The sequence below is a fragment of the Oryctolagus cuniculus genome, chromosome 1 (genome assembly GCF_964237555.1).
Source record: "Oryctolagus cuniculus chromosome 1, mOryCun1.1, whole genome shotgun sequence".
Taxonomy (NCBI): Eukaryota; Metazoa; Chordata; class Mammalia; order Lagomorpha; family Leporidae; genus Oryctolagus; species Oryctolagus cuniculus.
The window spans coordinates 83,928,502-83,941,693 of record NC_091432.1 but is presented as its reverse complement, the minus strand read 5'-3'; the positions used below and the strand labels follow the sequence as shown (position 1 = coordinate 83,941,693).

Sequence of the window (13,192 nt, the reverse complement as noted above, 5' to 3'; positions counted from 1 at the left end):
TGTCATGAGTTGCCAAGGCTATGGAAGTCTTTTGAGTTCGCCAACTCCGATCTTATCAAATATTGATTTCCTTATAAGTTGTTATTACATGTAGAGAAATTTTTTTAACAGAAAGTCTCATATTTGAAGAAGTAGCTTGTTGTCCTATTTTACCTATATCCAATTGCAGTTGCTCTCATAATCTCCTAACCTAAATATACAGAGCAGCTTTGGCCACTACTGCCTCTTTCACCTGCTAAGAATTAGCAAAGGACACTAAAGGAGACAAAAGAAAACACTTGGTGAGAATGATGTCCTGTGAGAATCCCTTGATCTATGGAATCATGGAGCAGTCTTAGTAAAAGTAATTCTTGGCTGGCGCCACGTCTCACTAAGCTAATCCTCCGCCTGCGGTGCCAGCACACCGGGTTCTAGTCCCGGTCGGGGCGCCGGATTCCTTCCCGGTTGCGCCTCTTCCAGGCCAGCTCTCTGCTGTGGCCCGGGAGTGCAGTGGAGGATGGCCCAAGTGCTTGGGCCCTGCACCCCATGGGAGACCAGGATAAGTACCTGGCTCCTGCCATCGGATCAGCGCGGTATGCCGGCCGTGGCGGCCATTGGAGGGTGAATCAACGGCAAAGGAAGACCTTTCTCTGTCTCTCTCATTGTCCACTCTGCCTGTCAAAAAAAAAAAAAAAAAAAAAGTAATTCTTTTTCTCCTTTTTAAGTATGTGTTAGGGTGGAGGAAAGGGATAAGACAAAGTCCAAATCTTCAGTGTGATAATCTGCTTTTTAAGGCAGTTGGCCAGTTATGAATTCAAAACACATCACTTAGAGATGGAGGAAGAACAAATGCAGGTTACAGTCCTTCCAGCCCCAGGGAATGCAGACTAAGTGGCAGAAAGACTATGGCCAATTTCAATTAACTGCCTTTGTGGGGATTATCACAAGAATTTTGGAGATTATCACAAGGAGGGTTTTAATGTCAGATTTGTCAATGGAGTATGTAAATAAAAGCTGGCTTTCCTATCTTTGTAAATCCAAAGCATGACTCAAATAAAAAAAAAAGTATTAAAATCACAAAATCACACATCCTGAGTCTGTAAATCAAATCACTGTAACTTTCAGATTATTATTTGGCCATGACTATCTCTGCTTTCTTTCACGAATAACAATAAAAGCCAGACACATAATTTATAGCTATCAGGTATGTTATTGTAAGTTAGCTGAGAACCAGACTTTATTAATAAAACTTGTATGTGTTCCACATATTACAGATCCACGAACCCTCTCACAATCTCTCTTTTTCATTCATACAATAACCTATGAGACATGCCAGGTTTTATCCTTGCTATGCAGAGGAAATTGAGACACAGCAAGACTTAGATGCCTTCTTTGGTAACACAGACAGCATTCAGTCAAGTACAGAGTTGAACTTGGGCCACCTGATTCAGGATCTGTGCTCTTGCTGCTACACCATGTATATGCTTCTTCTAATGCGTTCACTTGTATGTATACATGTGTCAAGTTTCTGGGGTTGCATATGCTTTTGAGAAGGAAGACATGTATTTGAATCTCTACCTATGAACACCCCGGCAGGTCATCCAAACTGTCTGTGCCTCAATTTTCACTGAAAAATAAGTGCAATACTCCTGATTTAACCACCCCAAGGTTATAGGAAAATGAAACCTATGAATGAGACTTGTTAATCAAGTAAATTTTTTAAAAATGTATTTTATTAGCTATTTGAAAGGCAGAGAAATTTTCCATATGCTGTTTCACTCCTCAAATACCATAACAGCTGAGACTGGGCAGGCCAAAGCCAGGATCCCAGAACTCAATGTGGTTGGCTGGAACCCTTGTACTTTTACCATCAGGTACTGCCTCCCAGGGTGCCCATTACAAGAAGCTGGAGGGTTCAGCTTTGTGACTTAGCAGATAAAGCCATTGCCTGAGATGCTGGCATCCCATATGGGTGCAGGTTCCTATTCTGGCTGCTCCACTTCTAATTCAGCTTCCTGCCGATGGCCTGGGAAAAGCAACAGAAGATGACCCAAGTGTTTAGATCTCTGCCACCAATGTGGGAGACACAGTTGAAACACCTGGCTTTGGACTGGCTCAGCTCTGCCACTGTGGCCATCTGGAGAATGAGCCAGTGAATGGATGATCTCTCTTCTTTCTCTCCCTCTCTTCTGTAACTCCTTCAAACAAATAAATAATCTTAAAAACGAAAGATAGAAAGAAACTAGAATGGCGAGTTGAGCTGGAATTAAAATCCAGGGACTCCTATATGGAATGCAGATGACCTAAGTGGTGGCTTAACTGCTATGCCAAACAACTGCCCCAAGTAAGGTCTTAATATGTAAGCATCAGGTGCTATATATTCCTATGTATTTTCATCCACTGATCCTTTGGAAGAACTGTGTTCTTGATCTGTTTAAGTTTGCTATGGAGATGCATTAGATTGGATGCTTTTGGTTCGTGCATCAGGATAGTTGCTGAAAGTCCTAACACCCCATCCATAGCAATGTGTGTCTCTGGGTCCCACAACTCAGTGGACTGATGCAAGGGTTGTGACGAGTTTGGGATATGTTTCCTCTTCCCAGGCTGTGTGGCTGTCTAAGACTTTCCGACACCCACATGCAGCATCAGGTTCCCCAGGCAGTCATCTTGGAAAAGCATCCCCCTGTTACTAGTAGGGCAAGGTAAATTCTTTTCCTGCCTTAGAACAGATATCAAAGATTTAGTCTCTCATAAGAGAGGCTGCATCGTGTGAAGGTTGAAAGAACCTGCTTGCCTAGGTCTGAACCAATGATCTCTCAATGTACTCAGCCTTGCTTTGCCTCTCTTTTTTAATCTATGAAATGAGGATGACAGCAGTGCTATTTCATTATGTCATATTTTTGTTTTCAGAGTCAGGCTGAAAGTAAGGGGCTTGGCAGAGGTGCGTTTCTTTCTGGAAGCTCTGGAGCTGAATCTGCTCTAAGCTCACTCAGGTGGTTGACTAGACATTTGGCTCCTTGTGGTTTAGGACTCACGTCATTGTTTCCTTGCTGTTAGCAGGGATCCTCTCTCAGCTCTTTAAAAGGCTCTCTGTATTCTTTGTAATAATCCCTCCTCCACATTAAAACTCACAGTGCTGTCTCACTTCTTACACGTCAAATCTCTGATTTCTACTTTTGCTGCTGCACTTCAGAATCCAACTGGAGAAAGTTATTTGCTTACAAGTGCATTTGATTAGATCAGGCCTACCTGATAGCCCAGGATCCTCTTTCTATTTTAAGATCTGCAAGCTAATTATATCTACAAAGGCCCTTTACCCATAGAACACAATATATTCACAAATTCTAAAGATTAGGAGATGGACATCTTATTGGAGGAGGCAGAAGAGAACTCTTCAGCCTGCCATAGTACCTACCTACCTGCTTCATAGCATAACTGTCAGAGTTAAATGAGACTGTTTTTGAGGATCAATATAAACACGAGGATTTCATCTTTTTCACATGTTCAGCCCATTATAGTCATTATTCCAAAGACCTTTTTTGATTTCCAATTATCCCATCTTTGACCCGGGAAAGCTGACTCAAGTTGCTGCCCATCACCTTTTAACATGGTTCCACTGGTCTCTTCTAGCAACACAAGATGCCCCAGGCTCCTTCCCCAAACCTGGAATTAGCTATTTATGCAAAGAGTCCTAGTTCCTTTCCATGGTAAAATGTATGTAAAAACCACAGTCTGGGAACCGGGAATAGAATCCAACTTAAAACGGTTTTGTAGTGCTCTTTTGTTTTTGGAAGGATGCCAACCCCATCCTCATTGGGAAGTCATTAGTCCTGCTCTTCATTTTTTTAAAAAAATATGATTTATTTATTTTAAAGGCAGAGAAGGAGAGGGAGAAGGGGAGAAGGAGGGGGGGAGAGAGGGAGAGAGAAATTGATTCCATCCACTGATTAACTCCTCAAATGGCTGCAATGGCCAGGCCAAAACCAGGAGCCTGTAACTCCATCCAGGTCTCCCACATGGGTGGCAGGGACCCAAATATTTATGTCATCACCTCTTGCTTTCCCAGGCACATTAGCATTGTAAGCTCTGGCTCAACCAGCTGCACCACAATACTGGCTCCCTAGTCCTGCCCCTATGTCTCTGGTACTGTCACCTGCTTATGACAGTCAGTGCTCCCTGTGATTCCTCATCTCTTCACCAACCAAACCGTTCATCCTGCCTTCCTTAGCCAGACATCCCCATTCATCTCTAGGCTTTGAAGACATCAGCATGAGAACACTTCTAAAATGCCAAAGAATGTGTGCATTTCCTATCCCCCACCCCAGGCCATCCTTCTTTTAAAAAAATATTTTTCTTAATGAAGTTGACCTCCTGTCTGCTATCTAAGCATTCAGCGGACACAATTAGCCTCTTTCTTAACCCACAATAATAGTGTTTTGGGAGCCTATGGAAATTGCCCATCTAGTAGCCAGAGCAACAGTATACCAGAAAATACGGATGATTATAGGTTAAATTTCCAACTAGAGTTGCTGAGTAATGAAAAACTGCTAAGGCGTTCACATATTTTAGGCCACATAGCCATTTGGACAGCTGATGAAAACTACTGACTTTTGACATAGAAAAATCCACATACACATCAAAGTTTATAAACAATTTCATAGGCTTCAGGTATCTCTAGGACCTTAATCTATCTTGGAGAGTTTAGCTTGGGGCCGGCACTGTGGCTTAGCTGGTAAAGTCACTGCCTGCAATGCCGGCATCCTTTATGGCCGCTGATTCGAATCCTGGCTGCTCCAATTCTGATCCAGCTTTCTGCTAAGCCCTGGGAACTCAGTAGAAGATGGCCCAAATCCTTGGGCCTCTGCACCCATATGGGAGATCTGGAAGAAGCTCCTGGCTTCTGGCTTTGGAATGGCACAGCTCTGGCTGTTGCAGCCATCTGGGGAGTGAACCAGCAGATGGAAGATCTCTCTCTTGCTCGCTCACTCTCTTTCTGCCTCTGCTTCTCTGTAACTCTGCCTTTCAAATAAATAAATAAATAAATCTTTAAAAAAGAGTTTAGTTTGCATAACTAGGTCCTAATTTGCCCTGGCCTGTTGGAGAAGGCAGGACTTGAGGGTGGATAAGTGGTCTGGACAAGAAGGATGCTGGTTTAAAATTGTTCCCCTGAGCATTGTTCATTCTTTGGTCCAGAACAATGCTACTTCCCTTACCAGCTCATGAACTATTCCATGACTTTATAAGAACAGAAAATGTAAGTAGCCTTTAAAAACATGAGATAATTCTTGGAACACAGAAAACACTAAAATATGATGCTGGGCTTCAGGAAAAGAGAAGACTGCCCAAGTGCTGCCAAGAGTGGCCATTTTGGGATGGCTCACGAGGACCTGGGAAAAGCTTACCAATATACCTTAAGTCTGATACAGTCACAGCAACCTTGACAAATTGTTGGCAGTCTGATATAGTCACAGAACCTTGGCAAACTGCCCAAGTTGTACCTTCATCCATCTACACTGAAAGTACCTTAAGGTCCTGTCTTGTAATTTCCACCCCAAGTTAAAAAATATCCAGAATAACTGTGCACTCAAGGCCTTGGCTGCAGCCACTGGATCATCCTCCTCATCAGAGCTCTGTCTCAGGTACTCCTTTATTGCTCACAACAACCTGTAGGGCAAATCTCTACGTTACAGCAGCTCAGACTAAGGATGTGAATCTGATTATAAAGTGTGTGAAGTGGAGCATTTGGGAAGTAATTAGATGGGATTGAGTCATTAGGGTAGAGCCCCCATGATTGAATTCTGTTAGCTTTATAATAAAAGACATAGACAGACAGAAACACGGGCTCCCTCTTCCCACATGATGCCCTGAGCGACCTCAACACTCTGCCAGCAAGAACTCCATCACCAGAAGTGAACAATGAACCCACCTAGTCTTGGACTGTGAACCTCCAGAATCATAAAGCAAAACGTACTGCTATCTTTTATAAGGCTAGCCTGCCTCAGGTATTTCATTATCATGGTGAATCTAAGTACTGACTACATTTAGACCTCGTGCTAATACTCTGCACGCATAAACTCAGGTCATTTTCATCACAACACTAAAGACACAGGTTTGGTGCCCCCATTTTACAGATAAGCAGTGTGAGATGCAGAGAAATTAAGTGACTTGCTTGAGGTGACTCAGAATGGCAGAGTCAGGATTGGAACACAGATTTATCTACTTCAAAGCCCACAAGGTCAAATACTGTATTATAAAAACTACAATCATACCCCTCACAATATACTCTCTACTTTATGTGAGGCCCTTGCTCATCTTGCCCAGAGGTTGTGTAAATGTTGAGATGCTTTGCTCTTGCATGTAGTTGTTCTGAATCTTTATAACTTGAAATTCACAAGGCCTCTTTACATTCTGTAGCCACACTAGGGAATCTTAGGAAAGAAAAGGATGTTTATTCGTCATCAGATATTATAGCTCTGAGGCACAGGAACCCTGGGAGAGTTGGGAGAACAGGCCCAAACTGAAGATGAAGGCAAGGCTTTCATGTAGACACTGAATCCCGGAGGTTCTGATTTATTTGACATTTGTGAAGTAAAATTCAACATATTGTTTATGGCTGATTTGAAGCCCGTGTCATACCATTTTTATGTTTCTAAATGAACAAAGTAGATAAAAGTTCCCAAAGGCACACTGAACAGGTGTTTTTGGGCTACAGGACATTTATTTAGCTACATGGTGAAAAGTTTCTGTTTGATGGTGAAATCATTAAGTTGTCTAGGGTCATGGACTGGAAATCCAGAATGCCTTTTATTTCGAAAAGCGTCTTTTTGTGAAAATGTCCTTGACACCAAGGGTTTTGACTAATTCAAAGAACTATTCCTGTCACCACAGTTTGAGAAGCTTGGGAAAATGTGGGAGATGCCCGGGTTCTCAGAGGTTGCTGTGGAAGTCAGGTCTTAACACAGCTCAATAGACACAGTTAAGTTTGATGGTAATGACGATGACATAAAATTTTTACTTTGGAAGCTGCTGGTTCCCACTTAAGAAGGTTATGACTCTAGGGACACACAGTGACTTTGATGTTTTTCTAAAGAATATCTCTTAACACTTTTTATTAACCTCCTTAGCTTGTCTCTGCCAAGAGGGAACTTCAAGTTCATCCCAATGCTCAAACTTCTTCTGAACTGCTCTGGAGATAACTCTAAATTAGTCTGACAGAAAATCAACAAGAATGGAATTCAAACATGTTTACATTCAAGTCTTGTAATATATGCTTTATATTATTTTTTAAATGAGTAATATCAGTCATCTGAATTCAACATCGGATCATTGCAACCTCAGGTACCCAGCGAAACTCCTAAGACATGGGATGAACTCCCAAACTATTGGTAGAATAAACACTGGTAAGTTATTTCTCATCTGGCCCTAATGAAATTCTAAAACAAAAGCTTCACTAATAATTTTTAAAAGATTCATTTATTTATTTGAAAGGCAAAGGGCCAGAGAGAGAAGGAGACACAGAGATTTCTGTCTACTGATTGACTCCCCAATTCTGATGCCAACAGTCTAGAATTTCACTGGGTCTCCCACATGGGTGGCAGGGACACAAGAACATGGGCCATCATCTGCTGCCTTCCCAGGCTCACTAGGGAGAAGGTGGATTGGAAGTGTAGGAGCCAGAACTCAAAACAGTGCTCTGTTGTGGGATGGGGGGATCCCAAGTGGTGGCTTAACCCACTGTGCTATAATGCCTGCTCCCTTCCTTCCCCTATTCCCTTTTCTGATGAATGTGAATCAGTGTGCACTTTGGAGATCCAGCATACTAGCCACATATATTGTGCTGAATGTGTAATATCTACTATTCAGTTACTCATTCTAAAAGTATTTATTGAGTATCTATAACATTCTAGGCACACTTAAAACCATTTAATTCCACTGCTATAAAACTCTGGAGAAAAGTCTGATAATTAATATGGTTCAATGCTTTATTTACATTTTATTAAAATGTGAGGAATCATCAAAAAGTTCTTGGGAAATGCATTATGAAAAACAACTGCATGGATTTCAAGTCTTTGAACTAAAATAAACATATTTTAATTCCATTTTTACTGCTATATATCTTGTAATTTTAAAAAATATTTATTTATTTGAAAGGCAGAGTTAGAGACACAAGGGGTGGGGGTGGTATCCTCCATCTGCTGATTCACTCTCCGATTGGCTGCAATGGCTGGAGCTGGAATGATCCAAAGCCTGAAGCCAAGAGCTTCTTCCAGGTCTCCTATGTGGATGCAAGGGCCCAAGGACTTGGGTCATCTTCCACTGCTTTCCCAGTAACTTGGTAAGTTGGATCATAAGTGGACATCTGTGACTTGATCAGGCATCTATACAGGATGCGGGTATGCAGGCAGTGGTTTTATCTGCTACACCATAGTGCTGGCCTCTGTATCTTATATTTTTAAGGGGCACTAAAAAGTCTATGTTGGATATTCTAAGATAGGATTAATTTAAGAAACTAATTTAAATTCATGCTTAAAGTGAATTGGCACTAAAGACTTGGATATACAGTAAGTGGGTTGCTTTGCGTTAGTCTTTGGGTATAGTTTTAAATTGTGTGCTTTCCACTGGTCCTCAGCCTGGATCCCTACCATGTGTCTATATTTTAGTCTTGAAAGCACCCTGATTAATGTGGTTTAAGTAGGTTGCCTGTACTTTTGTTAGTGGATGGAGTATTACTAATAATCATGCCAGTGCAACAGGAGTAAGCAGGATCATGTAAGGCAAATGGAGTCCTGTTATCAACACTGCTTGCCTTATCAAGCTTCTGGGAAAGGACACAGCTTGCAGGATCAGAAATGATCACATACGAGTTGTCTTATCCTGTGTAAGTCACCTCCCCTTTCTGGGATTTACTCTAATAAAAAATAAAGGGTTGTACTACAATTAACCCTATTGCTTCTTTCAAATACTAATATTTTATGCTTATGAATAGACTGAAAGGAGGTGGTTGGCTCAACAAAAATATGAAATGCTCACCTCTCCCCCTTTAAAAACCATAGTCAGGGAAGCTTACACTCTATTTAAAATAAATCAATGCTTGCTTCAGGGTTGGCAAAAAATTCATTCTCATTACCTGAAGCATTGTGTTGAGAAAGTATCTGAGGACACATACACTCAGTAGAGAAAAGTGCCTTGGTCAGTTAGTTTGGAGATGTAGGAATAGCAGGAAAGAGGAGAAGGGTTACAACACACACTTATATATTGGCTTGCTCTCATGACTGGTCTAGGTTTCTGGTGCTTAAGAATAAAACAAAATCTTCTCATATTTAGAGCAAGTCTGCCCCATATTAATACTAACATTGTGTTAGTATCACTCAGGAAGATGTACTGAGCCATGTGAAAAGCCCAGAGATTTTTCTCTTTTTCCCTCTCCTTGCATTTTATATGTATGTAAGTTGCAGAGTATAAAGGGCAGTCATCAACCCTGGTTGCAAGTGATTAGTATTTCTGGGGATAGAGACAAAAGCCATTAGTGTTTCTAACCTCCCCCTACAACTAAGGAACCACTGGTGTAGAGGCTGGAATGGGAGGAGTCAGGGTACCTGGATCCTGGTTCTTGCTCTTTATTAAGGCTGTGTGACCTTGGGCATATTTCTTAGCTGATCTCATTGTGCAAAGTAAATCTGGACCCTTGGGTATCCTATAGCTTTAACTTCCTGTGAATAAAAAAATCTGGGAGGGGCTAGTATTGTGGCATAGCAAGTTAACCCCCCATCTGTGACACCTGCATCCCATATGGGTGCCAGTTCGTGTCCCAGCTGCTCCACTTCCAATCCAGTTCCCTACTAATGAGCCTCTGAAAGCAATGGAAGATGGCCCAAGTGCTTGGGCCCCTGCTACCCACATGAGTGACCCAGATGAAGCTCTTGGCTTCTGGTTTTGGCCTGGCCCATACCTGACCAGTGCAGCCATTTGGAAAGTGATCCAACAAATGCAAGATCTCTGTGTGTCTCTCCCTCTCTAGGTAACCCTCTCAAATAAATAAATAGAGTCTTAAGGAAAAAAAAAATCTAAGGAGGTGAAGAATACCAGAGTGTTTACCCAGATGGTATGGTCATCTTCATCTTTACAAATTCAAGGGAAGTTGACTGTGTTGTCAGAGATTTATCTATAATAAATGCTCAGGAAGAATATGTGTATCACTCTTCCACGCATGAGCAAATTAAGAAAAGAGGTAACTTAAGTTATCTAATACCATTGAGAGAATCCTTTTCCTAGATTGTTCACTCAAATGAGTTTTTCATAATTTCAGTCTACCCTAAAATCATAGGTTTAATGCACCACTAGCCATAATATTTAACAAGAAAAAAATGGCAAGACAACAGTTCCACGGGAGTATAAACAAGGGCTAAAAACAACAATTAAATCTAAAGATGTCTGTTTCATTCCTATACATTTTTTTGTATTGTATATTAACTACCACATATCAGAGACAAAGGATGATATTTGTCTTTTTGGGAATGGCTTATTTCACTAAGCTTAACTGCATCCATTTTGTTGCAAAAAATAGGATTTCATTCCTTTTTTTTTTTTATGGCCGAGTAGTAATTTAACATCTCACCTGAGTGACAGCAACATTTGTCCCATCGGTGACTTCCACGCTCATGTTATAGAGAGACCTCTGCTCTGCGTCCAAAGGTTTTGCGATGACAATTGTCCCAACACCTTTCTCTGCGTCAAAAGAGCTGTCAAAATTCCCCCCTGATTTCACAGAAACAACATGAAATTAGCATATCTGAGAAATTATTACATGTGCTGAGCATAATCTTTAAAAGGGTCTCTCACATAGAAATATTTTTGACAGGCATCCCTATGGCTCAGTTTTGTACATCTGAAATGGGACTTCTTTATTTCTAACTTAATTCATATTTCAAAACACAGCCTCTACAGTGCATAACAAATGTCTCCAAAAAAAGAATGCATTGCAAAGGAAAACCTCAGCAGTAATGTTAGGGTAGTGAAGCATAAACTGACTCCATAAATTATTCAGAAAGCTAATGACCCTTCCACCCCTGTGGCATCTGTGCTAAGAATCTGTAGATCCTCTCGTTTTTCTCAAAAGTAGATTAAATTCTAAGCAAACAGTCTAATTATTATCAATAACAATGAATAGACACTATTCCTGGACTGATGGTAAACACTTGGCTGGTAGAGTTCAGATTCCCTTAAGTGAGCGTCAGAAATAAGACCATAAATATTAGAAAATAGGTAAAAGCAAAAAAGTGCTGACTTTCATATTAAAAATTCTACTTTGGCAAGCTGAGATATTAACAGAAATTTTCCTTCCCTCCTGACTGGGAATTATTTTTCTCCTAAAAAATGTAGGAAGCTTATGGGAGACTCACAAAATGGAATTGAGAATGAAGTAGAGGAAGGCATCAGCTTGTGTAACATCAGTGTATGGAACAATTTATATAAAGTTTAGAACACTTTACTTTCTTCTCCCTCCACCAGAGAGAACACACAGTCTGTGGATGGTGTGCCTAGAACAACATAGGCATTGTTGAAATTACTGCTGATGTCTCCATTCTGGTGAATCAAGGTACAGTTTAAGGTATTTCCAAAATACAGATGTTAAGAGGGACAGAAGATGATATAAATGTTTGAAAAATTTTAATTAAACATCGGTTTATATTTACAAGCTCTATTTATGTAGTCTGAAATATCATGGAATCAACTAATTTTGGTTGTGGAGAGTAATTTAACTACAGTATGTGGGGTAATGCATTTATTGATTTTATATTTTAGAAATCTTGACTTTTATCCTACAATCTTTGCATTTCATTTTGTTGATCAATGAACAATACATTTTTGTGATATTACAACTATAGATGGGCAGCTGATTTAAGGGAAAGGAGAAATTTACCTGAATTACTAGCATTTGATGTATAGTGACATAAAGTAAATAATATGGTTTACTTTTAAAAAGAGTGGTTATATATCTCAGATACTTATTGCTTGCAGCTGTCATATACACTTAAAATTATTTAATTGCTGGAGAGAACATAATTGCCCTTGACATTTAATTAAAGTTATGGAGATACAGGGATACCAGAGAATTGCTTGGAGATGACATATTATTTCAGAAATTTCATCTAAAAAGAGACTCATCTTCCAATTAATATCTTTAATTGATTTACTCAGAAGCACTAAAGTTAAATCCAAAAAAATCTTCTGAAGACTAGGATAAGGAAAAATGAGGTGATATCCAGGAAAAAAGGGAAACAACCTTAAGGTCACTGTTTCTCATTCAAAGGGAATGCTTCATGTTAATAGCCACGTGAAATCAACATGGAAGGCTGGTCCCAGTGTCTAGAATAACCATCTTAATGAGCAGAGTAAAACCATTTTCTATCAAGTGGTATATTCTGCAAAGTGAAAAAATAAAACAAAAACAATCCCCCTTAAAAAAAAAAAAAACAACAACACTTTTCCATGGAGAGGGTCAAAGAAAGGTCTTAAAATTGCATCACAGGACGCAAAGGAATGATAAAATACATCTTGTCACACTGCTTCTGATGGGTATTTAATCACATTCTAAATCACCTTTAGAATGTTTTCTTCAAGTTGTTTACTGTCTTAAATCTGAGCACGGCTTATTTTCTTGGTGGAAGGGCACGTGGGGGAAAGGAGTCTTCCTCCTCTGTCAATTATTTTAGAAGGTCAGTATTTGTAGATCAAGATAAAATGGAAATTATAACTACAAAACCTTAGTTTGTTAGAGTCTAAAGTATATGACAATAACATTTAGAGAACATGCAAGCATAAGTTTCCAGTCTCAGTTCCTGCTTAACTGGGCTGCTCCTGTGTGCTCTCACTGGCTGAGACTTGTGTTTTCCTGAGGGCTTGATATAAAGGACACAACCATTTCACCTGCTCAGTGGCATAAATTTATATAGGAAATGCAGATTTTGTGGTTCTTCTTAAGCTTTCTTCATATTAAATACAGTTTTTGGTCAGTTTTGGGATTGTCATATTTCACAGTCATCTCTGAGGGGTGTGTGTGTGTGTGTGTGTGCAGGTATGTGGGTATGTAACTGTATTTGTGTGACTGTCTCCCTCATTCACCATAGAAAGATCTAAAGGAGTAGGAGAGATAGACTGTTGGAAAAGCAGAGTTGAAGTGTGTTGGGGAGTGAGCCATGGGATATCTTTTAGT

General features: G+C 40.2%; 1 protein-coding gene across 6 annotated transcripts in view; it reads right to left on the bottom strand.

Annotated features, from left to right (window-relative positions):
- FAT3 (FAT atypical cadherin 3) overlaps nucleotides 1-13,192 on the bottom strand; it is a 682,631-nt gene that overhangs the window by 118,933 nt on the left and 550,506 nt on the right. For all 6 annotated transcript variants that reach the window (XM_051850335.2, XM_051850349.2, XM_051850359.2 and 3 more), the window contains one exon: nucleotides 10,595-10,734. In XM_051850335.2, the coding sequence (XP_051706295.2) occupies nucleotides 10,595-10,734 (140 nt within the window). The remainder of the gene's footprint in view (nucleotides 1-10,594; nucleotides 10,735-13,192) is intronic.